The 18936-nt window shown below is 43.1% G+C and overlaps 1 protein-coding gene across 1 annotated transcript in view; it reads right to left on the reverse strand.

The window, feature by feature from the left end:
* Nucleotides 1–1695: 1695 nt before the first annotated feature.
* Nucleotides 1696–18936, reverse strand: part of MST1R (macrophage stimulating 1 receptor) — a 352783-nt gene continuing 335542 nt past the window's right edge. The window contains exons 17-21 of the mRNA XM_069206831.1: nucleotides 15215–15396; nucleotides 13553–13662; nucleotides 11874–12039; nucleotides 4509–4645; nucleotides 1696–3136 (exon numbers count right to left, since the gene is read on the reverse strand). Coding sequence (XP_069062932.1) covers nucleotides 2812–3136; nucleotides 4509–4645; nucleotides 11874–12039; nucleotides 13553–13662; nucleotides 15215–15396 — 920 coding nt within the window. The 3' untranslated portion in view covers nucleotides 1696–2811. The remainder of the gene's footprint in view (nucleotides 3137–4508; nucleotides 4646–11873; nucleotides 12040–13552; nucleotides 13663–15214; nucleotides 15397–18936) is intronic.

Genomic DNA, 18936 nt, shown 5'->3' on the forward strand with positions numbered 1-18936 from the left:
AAAATACACAGACCCTATAGAACTCTATAAAAACCTTGATAAAAAATTGGTACAGAATTTTCCTGTGCGCATAGAGAATTAGAGCTCTGGATCTAACCAATTGTTTAACTGTATAGCTCCGTCATGACCGTCGTTCCATTTTGGGATGATATTTTTATATATATTCTAGATCCATATGCTTTCTTTAGACGTATCGCTCTAGAGATGCACGTTTCCTTGAAGTGAACACTAAACAGATTGCCCACCACCTGCCAAAGCTACCCTGATGGTGACCCCGTCAACGTTCTAGCAGAAAGCGCACAGAGGAGGAACATTGGTAATACCATTTCAGCACATGCCACAATGAACTGAATTAAAAATTGGTTGATGCATTTGTTTATGTTCAAGAATGATTCGAGGCACCTGGATTCAGGGGGTGAGATACTGGTGTAGAGAGACTCTTTTTAAATGTCACAACTCATTCTTCAGTGCTAGATAATAGCACACAAAGTATTTTAGCTGCAGGTGTCCCCTTGACCTATAGGTTCAATATTAACCTCTACAAACATAAATAAAGGTTTATGGCTTTAGTGGAATTAAGTGGATCTGGTGAGAGTATACATCACTGGATTTGTCAGATTTTGTTTTTTTTAATATTTCATTCGAGCTGGTCCAGTTTTTGCCAAGCACTTCCTCTTTAAGTGTCCAGCAATCTCATGCAGCAAAGCAAATTCTGGTAGGACTGAATGTTTTTGTAATGCAAAGGATGCGATAGTTGATGCTTTTCATATTTTGATTTATCAAGGAGCACCATTCCTCAACCCTTATTCTTAGGTTTAGCTATCAGTATTTAATACTAGAGATGGCGAGTTGGTGAGGTTATGTCCAAAAAAGTGGTTGATGATTCTCAAAATTTGAGGCTGTCCAGTTTGAACTTATAAAATGTTAGTGTTTTACACTCCATGTCTTGTATTGTTTGTGATAATGTGAACACTGTATGCAGCTGTGTCGTGTATGTATATTTATCAGCAAAGTATTTCAGGCATATTAGCCTGAAAAACTTCATCAATTCAAATCTGTTATGGCGACAATCAGGAAGCCTTGTTTTTGGACAGCTTATCCATGTATACTAGAGTAATATCTCTAGTAATATTGATCAGTTTTATTCTTTTAAATTATGAAAATTGTGATTAGATATAATTTTGCCCCTGGTAGATTCTCATCGTGATTCTCTTTTTGCATGGTTGCAAAAAATAATGTTATACATGGAACCTTTTCTCTGAATTGGTTGATGAGCCTTTAGTGTCAGGAATGAAAAGTGTACTATCTGCCTATCCCAAGGGGAACGTGGAGTGATTTGGGGGCTCTGGTGGGTAGTTTACAAACGGAAGCCACTGAACCTAAAAGGTCTTCTAGGAAATAGGAGGGAGAAGTTGATGGTCAGGGGGTTATATCTGCCTCACCGCCAGGGTGTTGAAAGTAATCTAGTTTGGGATGACTCTTCCTCCAGCCTTACACTGGCACAGTTCAAGGTTAAGTGACAGATAGTGAGTGTTCTTGCTGAGAGAAGCTACATCAAGTCAAGTTAATTCACATGCGTAATTTGTTTTGAATAAAGCACGGGGCCAAGGGCTTTAACATCTAGACAAATTGCTGTGGTGATATTCAAAACAGAATTTGGCTTCTTGTGTTGTCTATTAATCTACAACAGATCCATTCTGCGAAAATATAGAATTTATTCCATCTTATTCCATCTTGGATTTCTCTCTTTTCTTGTACTGAATGAACATACTTACAGGAACAATGAAATTCAAACAAGAAGCAGTCAAAATAAAACACTTTATATACATGGTTAAAGTGAGTGAAAAAGTTCATAAATATATATACATATATTTATTACAATCCTCTTTCCCCCGACGTCCTTTTCGCTGAGACAAAACCAACAAAAAGAGTGTGAGTGTCCTTTGAGCCACCAGGTAAATGCCTCTTGCTCCCCTTTGAGATACAACCCTTGATGTGCTGCAGTTAGGCAATTGTTAGTATATTTTTGCTCATCGGATTCCTTGCTTGGTGTTTGGAGCAAAGCATTTTGTTGGTAAGAAGTCTAAAACTGCTTATCCCATCAAGCCATCCTGCACTCCTCTGTTAGAGCTTCATGTGAGATTTATAATCTTTCAAGATAACAGTTTCTTCTAAATCTGAGCGGTTCATATGTGCGTGAAGGCAGATGTCAGCAATGTTTGATCGCACAGACTATATATACAGACAAAACTTTGATATCTACATTGCTGCAGCCAGCCTTCTAGTTCTATTTTAGTTTTCAGTGTTTAATTTGCCCTTTGTGGGTATTCACCTGAATTAGAAAAGGCAGAAGGGAACGTCATGCAGAATATGCAATGATCAATGAACAGATACTGGCTCCAACAACTGAAGTGTCGGGGAAGGTTGCAAAGCAAATGAAAAGTAAGATGAAGGACAGTTGATAGAGAAAGAAGAATGAAACAGGACAGGGAGAATGCGGAGAGTAGGAAGGGCAAGAGGAAGATGGAGGGCGCAGGAAGAAAAAGTCCAAGATAGCAAAAGAAATAATTAAAATATCAACATTCAAATAGCAAGAGATCAAAAAACAATACAGAAAAAGAAAGAAAAAAGGCCACCAAAAAGAGACTGCTCATGAGGATGGCAAATGAAAGAACAATCCCCCAAAAGTAAATATGAAAAATAAACCCTCGTATAAAAATAAATCCCAAGAGACTATCACAATAGATTTTCTGTACAATTTCAAGTATTTCTTTTCAGTTTGTGTTTCCAGTGCGCTGACAGCTTTAAATCTTAGTCGGAATTTGTGCCTGTAGCTCCGCTCTTGAAATCGGTGCTCTCTGCGGTGTCCAGCTTCTCATTCAAGGAATGTTTCCCCACTTTCCTATTAATCACCTCCTCATCCTCCTCGGATTCGCTGCTGTCCAGCTCATCCTCCGAGCTAGCTGACGGAGGAGGAAAGGGCTGGTCAATGTCCAAGTTCACATACGTCACATTGAGGTTAATGTAGTGTTCTCCTTTGAGAGAGCCCAGGATGCTCTCCAGGTCACAGATCAGCTGGGTGAAGGTAGGGCGCTCCTCGGGTCTTGGCGACCAGCAGCTCAACATGATCCTGTATCTGTCATAGGCACAAACATGAATACATTACATGTTGTAGAGCTCGAGATTTTCATACAATGGTGACCTGGGTGGAGAACTTTATAAAGGAGTTTATGAAATGTGATTTTTATATATATATATATTTTTTTTTTTAACAAATAGGCGTAATTCTCACACACACAGGTGTATTTCACAAAATATACTTGTTGGTATCTCAAGTAACTTTTTTCACGAGGGTATATCTTGCACAAAAAAGGCATGCAAGATACAGACAGGAAACGTGTTCAAAGAGAATATTTCCTACTTGAAAAGAAAGTGCCACTCAGCAAAATATTTTCTACGTAAACCTGTCAACAGTGGTCAAAAATAAAGCAAATTTCCCATGTTGAGAAATGCTGAAAATTATACACATTTTGCAGAAGATTAATTTCTGGAATTACAAAAGAGTATGGAACAGTAACACATTTTTTGAACAGGCCTTATTTATAGGTCCTTTAAAAATAATAGGACTGACAAATGGACACGTTTCTCCTCTCTTACATGAAAAATATTGGGAATGAGAGAACGGTGCAGAATATTTAACTTCTTTGAAGGGATAGCGAAGGAGACTGATGCAGGAATACAGGACAAGTTGGTTTAGTGTTCTGGCACCCTATAAGCATTTCACCATTAGACCTATGTGGTTAAGAAGACTGACACAGCAAGCCAGAGGGTTTTACCTCTAGGATTGAAAAGGCCAAGGGGATGGCATAAAGCAGCATAACCTTCATCTCTATACGTGGGTCTCTCATGGTACTAGCTTAGGGACAAAACGCTTCTACCTGCAAGATGGACAGGCAAATTGGTAAACAGACAAAGTCAAATTCTCAGGTAAAAACATAGTGAAAATAGGGTCAACTAGGACTCTTTAATTACTTAATTGCTCTGGGATTTTGACAGCATAATTGAATGCCTTACACCTTTAGCACTGGGTGTCTAAGGAGACTGGTACTAGCATACACAATCCTATACCCATAATGACTGTGTAAGTGTAGTTGGAATAGGATAAAGGTAGTTTCTTCCTTGATAAATGTTTAGCACGGAATACAAACTGCCTCTCTAGGGTCATATTGCTCGTCTCAATAAAATAGAAGTATGGTGGGACAAATTAAGACAATGGCAAACGCCACTATAATTTCAAAGCCAAATAGTTCCTTTTTCATATACATTGCACCCCTGAAAACCAAATCCATCATAAGCAATAAGTGGATTAATGAAAGCAGCACGGTATGAGAGAGCGATAATTAAAACCATTAAAGATGCCTCCACTTGGCGATAGCACATATATGGAGGTTGCGTCACCATTATTTCAAAATAAAAACAGAATTCCTCAAACTTGCAGCTGTACTTACAGCGGATCTGGACAATACTCTGGCTGAGGTAAGCGTCTGCCCCGGAACAAATAGCGTGTGATGTCATAGGGATCCACCTCAGGGTATGGAGATGCACCTCTTGTTAGCAGCTCCCAAACCAGGACACCGAATGACCACTAAAAATGTAGACAAAGAGACAGGGTGAGGTCCTGAAGAAAGGAGGCATGGTGAAAATTCCATACTGTACAACATAACAAAAAGGTCTTACAGTCTTGTGATCTGGACCCACTCCTGCAAAACCTCGACATCTTAAGTACTCCTAAAGGACGTGCATATGCCAAATAAAGATGCACTGTTAGCTGTGAATTGAGGTCTGAGCCAGGGGGATTTGGGGCGTTAGTATAGTGCAAAATTGTGTATCTTTGTTTTTAACGACATTTTGGGAAATATCAACCAAATTACATGAAAGATTGACTGTTATTTCGAGAGAAAATGACAAGAGAGGAAAAGCTTCACATAAAAAAGTATTGTGGTACTAGCAGGCAATTGATCAAGTCAAAAGTTCCCCTTGTACAATGCATTTTCCGTGTGAACCAGGCGCTGTCCGCTTAAGATGAAGCAAAAGTGCAAAAAGCCAAATTCTAGGAATTATTTCATGAAGTGAATTTTGCTAATTTCACCAATATAGTTAGAATTTTGCGTAGGCGTTACTTTACTTTCGTTTCATCTGCAGGTTTGACATTAACACTAGAAGCCACATATTGGAGGATTTTACTGCAAGGTGTCTTCTGCAGCAAGAGCATGACGAGTCTGCAATTGAACTTGCTAGAAGATAGGGAGACACGTCCTGGATCAATTACTAATCTTTTACTTTTCAACATATTTATATAAGCTGGACCATTACAATACCAAGCTCACAGAAATTCAGTAAATGAATATGTGAGATCTCTCATCTTTTGACGTGGTTTCCCCCTGACTTTTTGCTTTCTGACCTCCTGTTTTGAATGTGTGCTGAACTCATTTTGCTGGCTTTATGACTCTGCGCAGATTACCACTCTTGACCTAATTCTCCACATCGCCCTTAGGAATCGTGCGACTGCAAACACCATTAGTTGCCTATTATCAGACCTGGCAATCCCTAATGGTTCTCTATGTTCTCTGACACCTTGGTTCTGGGAAAGTGGTGCAAATCCACTTCTTTCTTACACTGCAATAGCTAGGACAGAAAAACAATACATGCTCAACTGTTTCAATCCTAGAGACACAGAATGGGCATCTCTTAATTCTGCCATTTGTCCCTCTCTGGCAGTGAGCGAGGCTAGCAGTAAAGGTCCCATATCTAAATTGTAGATACAGCTTCCTAGCAATGGCGTGATCTAGATCATCCAAATACTGCTCTTTCTGGAAATTATCTATAAACATCAAAAAGGCTGTTGTCGAAGAACCCCCTGAGACTGCAATAAGCCTACTTGGTACTCCCAGAAGGCGTTCTTTACCCACTCCCTGGAGGTCACACAGGTCTCTTCCAGGGCAGTCCACAGATGATCAAGCCCAATATCCACCACCATTGTTCTCACATGCCTGACCCATAAAAGGTCTCTTGCACCTGGAAGGAACAGAACTTAAGCAATTGCCTGCTGGTAATGGCTCAATTCTGGGGTTGCCCATAATCTCATCAAAACAGGAGGGGTTGCAGCCTTATTACCTGTTTGATATTCTTTAACCAATCCAGGGGAGCAATGGTGTGCTAATCGGGAGGCCAATCAGCTGCTTCATAAACCGATTTTCAACAGCAGCTAAAGATATGACCTCCTTATAGCCCCAGAGTTGTACACCATGCAATGCAAATCCAACTGCTTTACAATTATAGGCCTTAGGTACTGGCGAATGGGGTGGAAATGTGAGGCTTTAAGTACTTTCAATAGCCCCCCACTGGTTTGCTCTAGTCCACGTTTACAGCTGGTATTATGGGTCTGCCGGTGAAAATGTTTGTCGACAACCATGCCTAGATATTCAAGTCTGAACTTGCTCCAAGGGGGTTCCTCTCAGCATAGGATTGGGTCTAGATGAACGGCAGGGGTTAAACATGTATACTTTGTTTTTGCTAAATTAATGTCCAGGCCCCTGACTTCGCAAAAGCTGTCAAACCTTTCTAAGATTTTTCGTAGTCCCATAGGGGATTTAGAAAGAAGCAATTTGTCGTCTGCGTATATCACGGCAGGAACCCTGAGGTTCGCCAGACAAGGTGCATTTGACTCAGCATGATCTACCTGTGCTATCAAGTCGTTTATAAAAAGCAAAAACAAAGTGGGAGCCGGGACACACCATTGCATAACCCCACTATCGACTGAAAATCAATCTGTCAACTCCCGCAGTTGACCCTTACTCAGGCATAGTTATGCTCATGAAGCCTTATTATCAAGTCCAAAAGATAGGTCGGGAATCTCACGTCAGCTAGAACTTGCCATAACTTGGGCAGAGGAACAAGGCCAAATGCTGCCCTCAAGATAGTGAATTAACTGCTGCCAGAGGACTTGGTCTAACGTGCTAGTGCACTCCCTAAAACCTGCTTGCAAGGGGGTCAAAATGTTCGATGTAGACATCCAATCTTGCAGTCGACTCAAAATGACCCTTTCAAAGAGTTTCTGGGCACTATCAATCAGGATTATGGCCCTGTAATTTGTGGGGAAATCTCTAGACCCTTGTTTAAAGATAGAGACAATTTCTGCACCCGCCCAAGTTGTGGGAGTTGGGACCCCCTTCAATATGGCATTAAAGAGTACGGTAAAGTACAGTGCCCAGATGTCCACCATATCCATAAAAAGATCACCAGGAACTTTATCAAGCCCATTTCTGACAATTTTTAAAATTACCTGCTTAACTTCTCCACAGTGGAAGCTCATATCCTCCAAAAGGGCACCAGACAGGGTGGGCAATCCCGATGTAGTTACCACTATGTCTTGCTTTGCCAAGGACTCATCACAACCATCTAACCCAAACCCTACATCCTGTTCTTCTTGGGAATGGAGAATAGCAAAGGAGCAAGCCCTATACTCTGCTCTTCATGAGAATAATGACTAGTGAAGTGGGCAACCCAGTCCGCCATTGCAACAATGATTTTCAACAGGAAGGTACCCTTCACTAGAGCCGGTGGAGATGGTGTTCCAAAAAGTTCTTCAGTCTCCACTGTTAACTGCTACTAGCAGGCTTTCCCATTTCTCAATCGCCCAGCCATGCCTTGCAACCAGTACAGCCTATTTATATTCCCACCTAGCTTGCCTGATCAACTGCTTATCACTAGTTTTAATGGTGCCATCAGTGCCACTCTGGCCTCCTTGCATCAATGACTTACCAAGAGGGCACATTAGGTCTCTTGGCTGTTCTGCGAGCTTCCACAAAAAAATGGCCCCAAAGCTTTTGGAACATTTGGTTATGAATATCACTAATTTTAGATAGCACTACACCCTCCTCCCTGGGCGTGTTTACTATCAACAACAGCCCCCCCATCTCATAAGCAACCACCCCAATAATTTCAGCCACCAATTACCTACAGCAAGATAGTGGACTCCATTTAACCCTGCGCTTATTAGAGGCCATTACCCCATCCTCACACTCTTGGACATGAACTCCTTGGGCAGCCCCATCCCCTGGGGAGGTGCACACAGACCAACAACCAGATTGAAGTGGACCTCCTCTACACTGCCCATGGACTCGCCCTCACATTTACCTACTTGCGGTGCACCACACTTATCCCCAATAAGTCAATCCACATTGGCCAAAACACCTTAACAATTGTATGTCAGGATCCCATTGCTTTGGGTAGTATTCATCTCTCTAGACCTGAACTCCCCCCTCATTCCTTTTCCATTTAGACACATCGTGTGGGGCCTATCAAAATAACCCAAGAACAAAAGGCCAATACTACTGCTTTTCCATTGCTTATCAGGTTGCTCAAAAAGTAGCTCCTGCACCATACCGGGCCCCCGGAAGTTTACAATAACACAATCACTCTGCCTATTCTTGGGTCCTGCACCAATCCAACCCACCCCACCCTTCTTGTTAGGAGAATGCTATTAGCCATAGCTAAAGGGAAATTCTTGTGGAGGACCAGCCAGTTCAGTGTCTTATTTAATAGTTCTGCTTGAGATTCCCTTTGATCCGATCTCAAAGGGGGTACTCCTGACAGAATCACCACATATGGATCCGATGCTGGGGGTAGGTTAATGACTGGTTGTATTAACAAATTTGAACAGTCATCAAAGTCATCTTTGTTTGCAGGTTGGGACTTGGTAATAGTGACGGCCCTTCTTTCATCAAAGTTAGCTCCAAGAGAGGGCTTGGGCCTGTTAATACAGGGGCCCTCGCTTCCCTCAGAATTCAGAGCACAGGTGTTTGACCTTAGCAACTCAGACAGGCGATCGGAGACTATGGGTGGAATGGGGCCAGACTCCGAACCCAGGGACTAGTCCACAGGGTTCTCTAGCTCTTTCATCATTACAGTAGATGCAGGCCCAGGGCCCTGGGAGAGCAACCCCCACACATTTTTAAGCGTGCCATTGATTGTTCGATGGCATGCAGTCAAAACAATATAGGGAGACAGCGCTGCCCATATAAGAGTCATTATTTTGTCCACACAACTTTCCATTATTTTTTCCGCCCCCCCCCTAGAGCTTATGTGGATAGTCCGACAGCTGCTCATTGATTGAGCCTGCTGCCACCACTGACCGGGGCTTGGGAACACACTTCAAATGCTTGGCCGCCACCAATGAACTAAGGCTGACAACTTTCACAGACAGCAATGCCAGCGGTGGCGATTCAGATTGACTAGTGTCCGAGAGAGCCGTGTGCGTCAACAAGCAACCCGATGAACTTGATGGGGGTAAAAGTGGAAGGGTGGAAACAGGACCCAGCCCAGACGTGGTGCCAAGTTCAAGTCTGCGCTCTGTTAGAATCAATTTCATTACTTTTAACACTCGCTGGATCATCCTGTCTATTGAAGTAACTTTAGTAGGTGGGACTGAGCTTCCTTCTCCTAGTATCCTTTTCCCCCATGATAGCACGACCCAGCACAAAGCAGTACCAGGTCAAGCTGTTCTAGGGGCACAAACTTCAAAGTCCCGTATTACAATCGAATGAACAAAAGCTGATTGGCCCAGCCCAGCCTCTTCCAGGATCCGACAGGAGTGGACAGGCCCGTCCTTGGCCTGCGCTTTGCCCTGGCATGTATCGCACCACAGTACACAGGGTGCGCTTTTAAGTGCTGTTCTGGTGCACTACATTGCAGGGCTCCTCCCTGCCGTGTCATGGGACTGGTAGTCCCCTTTCAGTGGGTGGCATTTTCGGGTCCCCACACGCTGTGGGATACTGCTCTCTTTTAAGCACTGTTCTTGTGTGCTACATTGCAGGCCTCCTCCCTGCCCTGGTACATCCTGGGACAGGCAATCCACCCTCAGTGCGTTGCAAGTTCAACTCCCCCCGAGGAAGGCAGGGCGTGCTTTTAAGTGCTGTTCTTGTGCACTACATTGCAGGGCTCCTCCTTGCCCTGGTGTGTACTGGGACAGGTAGTCCCCTCTCAGTGCACAGCAAGTTCTGCTCCCCAGCAGGACACATCGCGTGCTTTTAAGCGATGTTCTGGTGTGCTACATTGCACGACTCCGTCCTGTTTTGGTACGTTCTGGGACAGGTAGTCCCCTCTCAGTGCATGGCAAGTTCAGAATTCCTTTGCCCTTGTTCCACACCCTGATATAAATGCGGGGGCAGAGGCAAACAGGCCCTTAGAAGGCGCAATGACAGTGAGCCACAAAAAGGTGGCACATTGTTAATGCACAACCCGTGGACAGCCCTCTGGAGGGGGCTTAAGGAGTCCCATGGACCCTCCAGACATCCTCCTGCAGGCAGGTGCAGTGACTGGCACACAGTCACTCACTGCACCCGCCTGCAGGAGCATCTCTGTCCCTACTTTAAAGAGATTGTGGCAGCCACCTGCACTGTGAAACACAGAGAGACTTGTAAGCAACCCCACCATATTTTACTGAATGTCCTACCTTTAGGGCAGCTGCAAATCTCCGGCTGCCCTGGAGCCAGCGTATTCAGGATAATAGGGCGCACTGTCTCAGTACGTGCCAGGCACACCTTTTGATAGGTGTACCTTTTGCTGACCGGAACAATGTACCCATCCTTTCATTGGGATCCAGGATGGTCCAAAGAAATTTGCTTACTGGTGGCTGAGACCCGATCCTTGTGCCAGACCATCAAGTCCTGGGGTCCCAGCAGTCCAGAAGGGGGTCCCTCATCCATGATTAGGGAACTCTTGAAGGGAGTTAATCTTTGCCCTTCACTTCATGCCAGATTTTCAGTGTTAAAGCCAGACCAGACTGCATACAGCAGCTCACCTACAAAACTCTCAGTTGGGTTTCAATCACTTTGAAGACCGACTCTGAAATCTTCCCTAGCACCCTAGTTTCTTGTTTCAGACACTGACCTGCAGGCACAGTCGCAAAAAGAACAGATGACAGACGGAATGCAGAGCAAATCAAACATTCACCCCCCAGTCACAAAGATCTGGGTTTAATCCATTGTTTTTTTGCTCAACACACCACCCCAGTTTGGACCCAGCCATATGCAAATCAGTCTTGACCCTGTTCCTCATGGGAACTGTCCAGCCCGAACTAACAAGCCAGGTCCTCCCTGGACCGGAAACAAGCATCCTAGGACCGGTTTCAGGGTATCACCCTTCATCAGCTAGGCTAGCTTGAATCCAGTGGTGCGCACGGGACCCACGTCTGGGCATACCCTTCCCACTTGGGGCCACAAATGCAAAAAGAACAGATGATGGACGGAAGGAAGAGCAAATCAAACATTCACCCCCCAGTCACAAAGATCTGGGTTTAATCCATTGTTTTTTTGCTCAACACACCACCCCAGTTTGGACCCAGCCATATGCAAATCAGTCTTGACCCTGTTCCTCATGGGAACAGTCCAGCCCGAATTGCCAAATTGATTGCAGATCCTGTTATCTTATGGATATGTGCATTTTTAAGGTTCCCTCCTGCACTCAGGGCATGTTCAGAGACTTCCACAAACACTATACATACTGCAAACTCAAAAAGCATACTTTTCCCACACATTAAGGAAGACATTGCTATAGAAGGAAGCGTGGAGTCAGGCATGAAGTCATACACTCTGGATTGTGTCTTAACCAGATAAGACTTAGGTTAATGCTGCAGAATAGACAATGCTCACTAATCAAACCAAAAAGCATGGCATGAGACGGACCCTCAGGAGGTGCTGTAGTAGAGCCTAAAATTCCCACCCTCTCCAAACTCCAAGATTCATCATGTCAGATTATCAGTGATGTACCATCCAGATGCTCATTTCACCCATCCCTTTTACCCAGCAACTTACTACATCAGACTTGGTTGTGAACTTCTGTGTCTGCAGGCTCTCAAGTGCCATCCACTTCACAGGAAGCCTGGCTTTCTTGTGCCGTCGGATGCTGTAATACTCTTTATCAAAGACGTCCCTGGCAAGCCCAAAGTCAGCCACCTTAACTGTAAAGGTCTCATCCATCCTAGAACACAGACATAATATTTGATTACAAAGTGCATACTCTTTAGCTAGGTGTCGTTTGGCAGTATGTAGATAAAATATAAAGCTCTTTACAAGGCTCCCCAAAGTGTGATTAAGACCAGAACTCCCAATACTCAGGCAAAAAAAGAAAGCACCAAGTGCCCTTGCCACAGTTATTGATTGTGTGTGATCAAGGAAACTTGCTTTACAGTTTTGGAGCTGGAGCACTGTGTTTGTACACGAGGTGAGTTCCATATAACAACAGTGGATCATGTTATGTGTGTCTGTTACTTGACATCAGGTACAAATTAGAGACCATTTGGGTTAGAAGCTGGATAAAGGCTGCTATTTCTGTACAGATGCAGCCATGTGAAGCAATCACATGCAATTGCTTTGAATCTTAAAGAATATGTGCAACTCCCCAAGCAGACACATCTTGTTCCGGGTCACAAGTATCAGGATTTATACGTATATATAGTTAAATTGGGTGCAACAACATTTTCATTTGCTAATAACGTTCGGTCAGTTTGATACATCTACATGAAATGTGGCAAGCAGTTAGCATGTTAGATCGACTGTAGGTATTTCTAGATTTGTACACACTCAAGGGCAGGGTGGGGCAAGGTTAGAGGGAATGGATAAAACATTTTCACTTTCTAGCTGTAGCATCTTTTGATGGATCAGCCTAACCCCTGGCAGAGACTTAGCTTGTGTACATTAATAATGGTGTTCTCAAATTCAGGAAAATCCATTGGGGGGGACATGTACAGTAGATGGTGATAGTCAACTAGGTGTTCATTTGTAAATAGATTTGGCAACATTTGAAGAATTTGCACAATTTTTGGTTGACGTTTGGCATTCCGTTGGTATGTGAGGCTTTGAGCAGGGCCTTCAAAGTGAGGCAAAGGTAAATGGGGCAATCAATGTTAATTTAATAATAACTTTGCCCCTGTCTGATGAATCTGTAATTACATTTGTCAGACTGTTATCAAACTAAGCCTCGCGCTGGAATATCAGGATTTATTTATCAGTTGAAGCGGGAAGAAGTTAAAGGAGTACATTTGAGGTGAATCAAAGAAAACAAATTAGCTGACAAAAAAATTGAAGATTGGTTATTTAATAGAACACAAAACCACATCTTCCTGAAGTTCATCAGTTATAGTTGTGGAATGCATGTATGTGTAATTTTTTCTATATACACCCACACATAGTATCTAACAGCAGTAATCAAGGTAGGGTGTGTGTTATGGTGTGCATTGTGCACTGTACAGCTCCATGATTCCATGATTTTCTTTTTATACCCCTTCCATTCGACTCTTCCCTGAAGAATTTTGACAAGAATGAATGTGGACACAACTATATACAGATTTACCTAGAGTTCTGGATTTTTTTCTACCTAGAAGAAAATTCTGTTCTGATAAGTCAGGGAGTGAATGAACTACTCTATCAATCGTCTCCATCCCAGCCTCACCAATTATGTGTAAACTATTCACTGCAGAACAACTAGTACTTACATGCAGTTACGTGCAGCCAGGTCTCTGTGTACAAATTTCCTCTCAGCAAGATAGTCCATGCCACGTGCTACCTGCAGACCAAAGCCAATAAGATCCTTCACAGTTGGGTTCTGAAATGAGAGAAAAAGACGTCCTGACGGGAACAGAAACAAAAGGGTCTCCTCTTGTTGGCATTTAATCATATACCAACTTACTCATCACAATATGGAGTGTGCATCTTGTAGCTCTGTTAGTGAGCATAGAGCTTTTCACAAATCCACACTAGGTACTAGTAGGTCATCTTCACTACCGAACATCCAATAATCAGACAAGTCATGCAAAAGCAGTTGTGGTGAAAGCCTTTGCCAGAGAGGAATAGAGATATTTAGATATTACACCTACCTCTTTCAGAGCTTTCCAGGGCACTCTGATGCACATGTAAATGATGACCAGACCTCCTGTTATTCACTGCTAGTCAGCAAGAAGACCTATTTTATTCCAATATAGGTTTCCATATCTGCCCCTCCTATACATTAATGGCAAATCAAAACTGAATTATTAAATCTCTGGAAAAGGCGTTCCTTATAGTGCAGAACCAAGAAACCTGAATGTTCCAACATGTAAACAATTAGGGCATTGCATTCCCGGACTCAGCACTAGTTCAACTACAGAGGAATCTACGTATCACAAATTGGTAAAATCCTTATTGGCTTACAAAAAAAGCTTTACAAGGAGCTGGTTAATGCATCGTGAACTCAGTTTCCAGGCACTAAGGAAATACATTGATGTCTACTGCATCAGTAGGCTTCTTCATCTAACCCATTTGACATTCCCTATTGTGTGACCCCCTCCCGGCTAGGCTTTAATCATGATGGCCTAACATGATGTGCACTTCTAGGACAGGCTTTTCTTCGTTTGCACCCATGTTATATCCCTTCCTTGTAATATTCTGTATAAATGAGTGAAAATATTAATGATGAGTAAATATGCTTTTGTAGTGGTCTTAATGTACAAGAACCATAGATCAAAATTAACAAAGATGCACATGCTTTACATAGAACGCGTTTAGTATCTCAGCCACGGGGTGCTAAAGGCAGAACAGTTTAATATGAAACAGTTTATGATGTAGGCCACCTGACAATTTGATTCCTAACCTTAGGTTTGATCCAGCTACAGATACATTCCTTTGAAAAACATTAGCCAGGGTGTGCTCACAGTCTTTTGGGCCATAGACGTATATAAAGGGGGGGGGGTCAGTACCCTAGGCCACAGCCAGCGTTAGAGAAGTTAGTTTAATTCATTTGTGGAGAGTTGGGACAAGTTAAAATCCTCATCTCGAATCTCTAAAGGACCCGTGTCTGACACTGCCAGTCTGCAACACATCTTTCATCCAAAAAGTTTAACAAGACAATTGGGTTTTGATTGAGTCGGTCTTCCCTTCAAAATGCACGGAAATCAGTGTACAGTGCTTGATCATGAATGGTGATGTATTAGAACTTGAAGAAAGGGGGGGGGAGAAGGTTACAGTTGAATGTAATTGTTAAAAAGTACCGTCTTCTCTCACTATGGAAGCACAGTAATGTTGATTATGGTAAAATGCTAATAAAAATGTATACATAAAAAAAGACAATTCGGTTTTGAAGGCAGCTTACTTTTATGAACGACTTTAGCGTTAACACTTACTCGTTCTTCGGAGCGGATGAAGTGCCGGAGGTCCCCATGCATCATGTATGGCAGGACCACCAGAGGCAAACCCTCCCTGGGAATTAAGATCCCAGTCAGCGAGAGCACATGGTGGTGATGGAAACTCTTCATTATAATTCCCTCTCTCAGGAACTCTTCAACTTCCTCCACATCTGTGATTCCTGGAAGAAAGGGAAAATGAAACCTAGGGTGGCACATGTACTCAGGAGGAAGAACTGAGCAACAGCAGCCCTCAAAAAGCCATACGGCTAGAAGATATGAGGGCACTGTAAGCTTTCACCACACTTTGTGGCCTTCTTGTGAAGAATATGGGCAAGTGGCTACTAGAAGTCGGCAGAGGAGCAAGACTTCAAGAGAAGCAAGGATGCGAGAGGTTTGTGGTTCAAATACCCAGAAGTTCGCAAAGAAGTTCAATACATGTACATTTATTTTTGCTGTGGAAATCACAAAGAATTGTTCCTAAAGAGGCAAGTTTCTTCATCACAGGAGATTTCAATTAAATGCCACTTTCGACATTTCTGTTCAATTATATTTGAAAGGAGCTATCTACGGAGAAAAAAGCACTCTGGCAGTGCCTATTAACTGTGAAAATATTGGTGATATTTAGGTTTATTGTTCATTCTTACAATTCCACAGTATAAATCCATCTTGTTCACTGTCACTTTTCTACGATCATAGAACACTTAAAGCAATGACTTAAACTTTCCAGTTAAAATATATTTTTATCCGAGTTGTTAAATTTGTAATAATCTCTTCCAAAATCTGGCGCCGTGAAACGGTAAAGGAATTTCAGAAAGGCAGGATCTGAAATACAAACTCCAAAAATACTTTTCTACCAAGCTGAGTAGCAGCAAGTGAAAACAGACTAAAAACGCACAAACCCTGTCTGGTTCACAAAGCTTTTTCCCACCATTAGGGGTGGCTAAAGCCTAGACATTTAGTAGAACGCCACACCTACTAAGAAACCCTCAAGACACAACTGCTATACAGATTATCTGTTTATAGTATATACATATTCATGCATAATTCCCATGTATATTTTTGACATCCACTTAAAAAGCACTATCAAGCACTTGCCCACAAGTGTGCCAGAACTGGGGCCATAATAGTAAACGAATCCCGTCCCACATAAGAATGAAAACAAACCTTGAATGGATTTAGGAATTTAAATCGTTTTTTTATATGGAGATATACCTATAGTCGCAATTTTGACAGTAGATACTTCTGATGCAACGTTTTTGCAGGTCACGTTTCTTTAATCTAAGTTTTCGTTTAGAACCCGGTCAAGTGCTTTCCTGAGATAAATATGGTTTTTGTGTTGGAAATAAATATATAAGATCTAACCATCCTCTTTGCGATCATGTGAAAATCTCCACCCCTTAATCACAAAACCCATAATATTCAAAAACTAGTTATGAAAACAGTCACCAAAAATGTGGATGGGTGTGAAACAATGGACTGGGAGTGACCCACACATATGTGGGAGGTGAGGTGGAGGGGGCATGCAGTGCAGGGAGGTGCAGTGGCGTTTACCAGTCAAAATAAAAAGCATCACTGGTAATAACCATAATTGTTAAATATTATTTTTTTTAAAGCAATATTATCTTCGTAATGAGATAAAGGTGATGGGTCTGTTCGCAACACATTTCCCAATTTTCCCCATATATCCTCACTCCTCCTAATACTCCCCCTATACGTCCCAGGATTTATGTGCTAATGCAGCACATGAACTACTGCTGTCCTATGTCATTGTATGGTTTCATGGTTGATGGTCAGTGTATATGCCATACGCACAATTTGTCATGTAACTCACTTGCCTACCTATAAATCCCTCTGGTAAAATAACCAATAATATAGCTCGCACGCGCTCACTGTCGTAAGTAAAATAAAAGGTTGGCAGATGAGCCAGCTTTGGTCCTCTCAACATGTCGAGTTACAAGAGAATACCAACTCGGTAAGGTAATAAAGGTAGATATGTTTACATTCGAATCCATCCCCCATATCTTTCTGCTACAAGTGCACTGTGACAAGCTGAAATCACACCTACGAGTATCACACAGGACACCAACGTCCTTCCAATCAAGACCATCTTTTAACAATACTCGCCCAGCCAAGCACATCAACTCGATGAACAGGAGTGCGACTTGGGCCTTGCAAGGGGATGCAATACAATTATATCATACAATCATTAAAACCACTACGGTTCTGATATATACTTTTATTTTGTGTAAACAAATTGCCTGCATTTCTTATAAAAAGGATTCGAACCTTACATTTTTGATTTAACAACATTCCTAAATAAAACGCTAAATGAGTGTTTAACCACTGCGCACCGTCCACTCGAAACAGATTGTGCAGTCCGTACAAACTGCAGTAAGGAGCCTGACCTAACATACATACTCGTATCTCCTACAACCAGTGTGCTTCACGCTAATAAATCAAGTGCGGACTGTGTGTGATTTACTCTTGGAATCACAATTTCAATCTGAAAAATAAATGCTTTGTGGAAAGCTCCTTGGATATTTGGAGAGTAATGGAATTGGTTTCGAGAAGACGCGGTCCTAGTAATCCACTTTCTGCATTTCACTTCGGCTGTTCAATTTGGCACAAACGACCATTTCTATAAATCAATGCCGCAGCAGTTTTAATAATTCACCGAAGATAGGTCTGTAAACAGGCTCACATACGTGTCAGGGGAAAGAGGCAAGCAGGCGTGAAGCTACGGAGAGTGTGTGACTACATGGATGAAGGATAGGGTCCTCTCAAAACAAATTCCAGGACCGGCTATGGAAAGAGGATATAGGCTGTAATTGAGCAGCGACTATGAGCGCAGAGCGGAGCAAGGGCGTCGGAGACACTACGGGACATATTTATACTCCGTTTGCGCCGGAATTGCGTCGTTTTTTTTTACGCAATTCGGACGCAAAACTAACTCCATATTTATACTTTGGCGTTAGACGCGTCTAGCGCCAAAGTCCATGGAGTTTGCGTCATTTTTTAGCGTGGACACCTACTTTGCGTTAATTATATGCAAGGTAGGCGTTCCCGTCTAAAAAATCGACTCCGAGGCATGTGCGTCGGATTTATACTCACGGGCAAAATTCACGCCCGGGAGTGGGCGGGTCAAAAAAAATGACGTACGGCCGCTTTTGCGCCGTTTTTTAGCGCCTGCAAAAGGCAGGCGTTAAGGGACCTGTGGGCTCTGAAGGAGCCCAGAGGGGCCCTCCCATGCCCCCAGGGACACCCCCTGTCACCCTTGCCCACCCCAGGAGGACACCCAAGGCTGGAGGGACCCATCCCAGGGACATTAAGGTAAGTTCAGGCAAGTGTTTTTTTAAAAAAAAAATTGTGGCATAGGGGGGGCCTGATTTGTGGCCCCCTACATGCCACTATGCCCAATGACCATGCCCAGGGGACAGAAGTCCCCTGGGCATGGCCATTGGGCAAGGGGGCATGACTCCTGTCTTTGCTAAGACAGGCGTCATTTCTATGGGGGTTGGGAGTGAAAAAAAATGGCGCAAATCGGGTTGAGGCGAAAAAATTGCCTCAACCTGACTTGCCCCATATCCCCCTACGCCGGCGCTGCCTGGTGTACGTCGTTTTTTTTAACGCACACCAGACGGCGACGGCGGCTAACGCCGGCTAACGTCATTCAATAAATACGGCGCCCGCATGGCGCTTCAGAATGGCGTTAGCCGGCG

Source organism: Pleurodeles waltl, chromosome 9 (genome assembly GCF_031143425.1).
Source record: "Pleurodeles waltl isolate 20211129_DDA chromosome 9, aPleWal1.hap1.20221129, whole genome shotgun sequence".
Lineage (NCBI taxonomy): Eukaryota > Metazoa > Chordata > Amphibia > Caudata > Salamandridae > Pleurodeles > Pleurodeles waltl.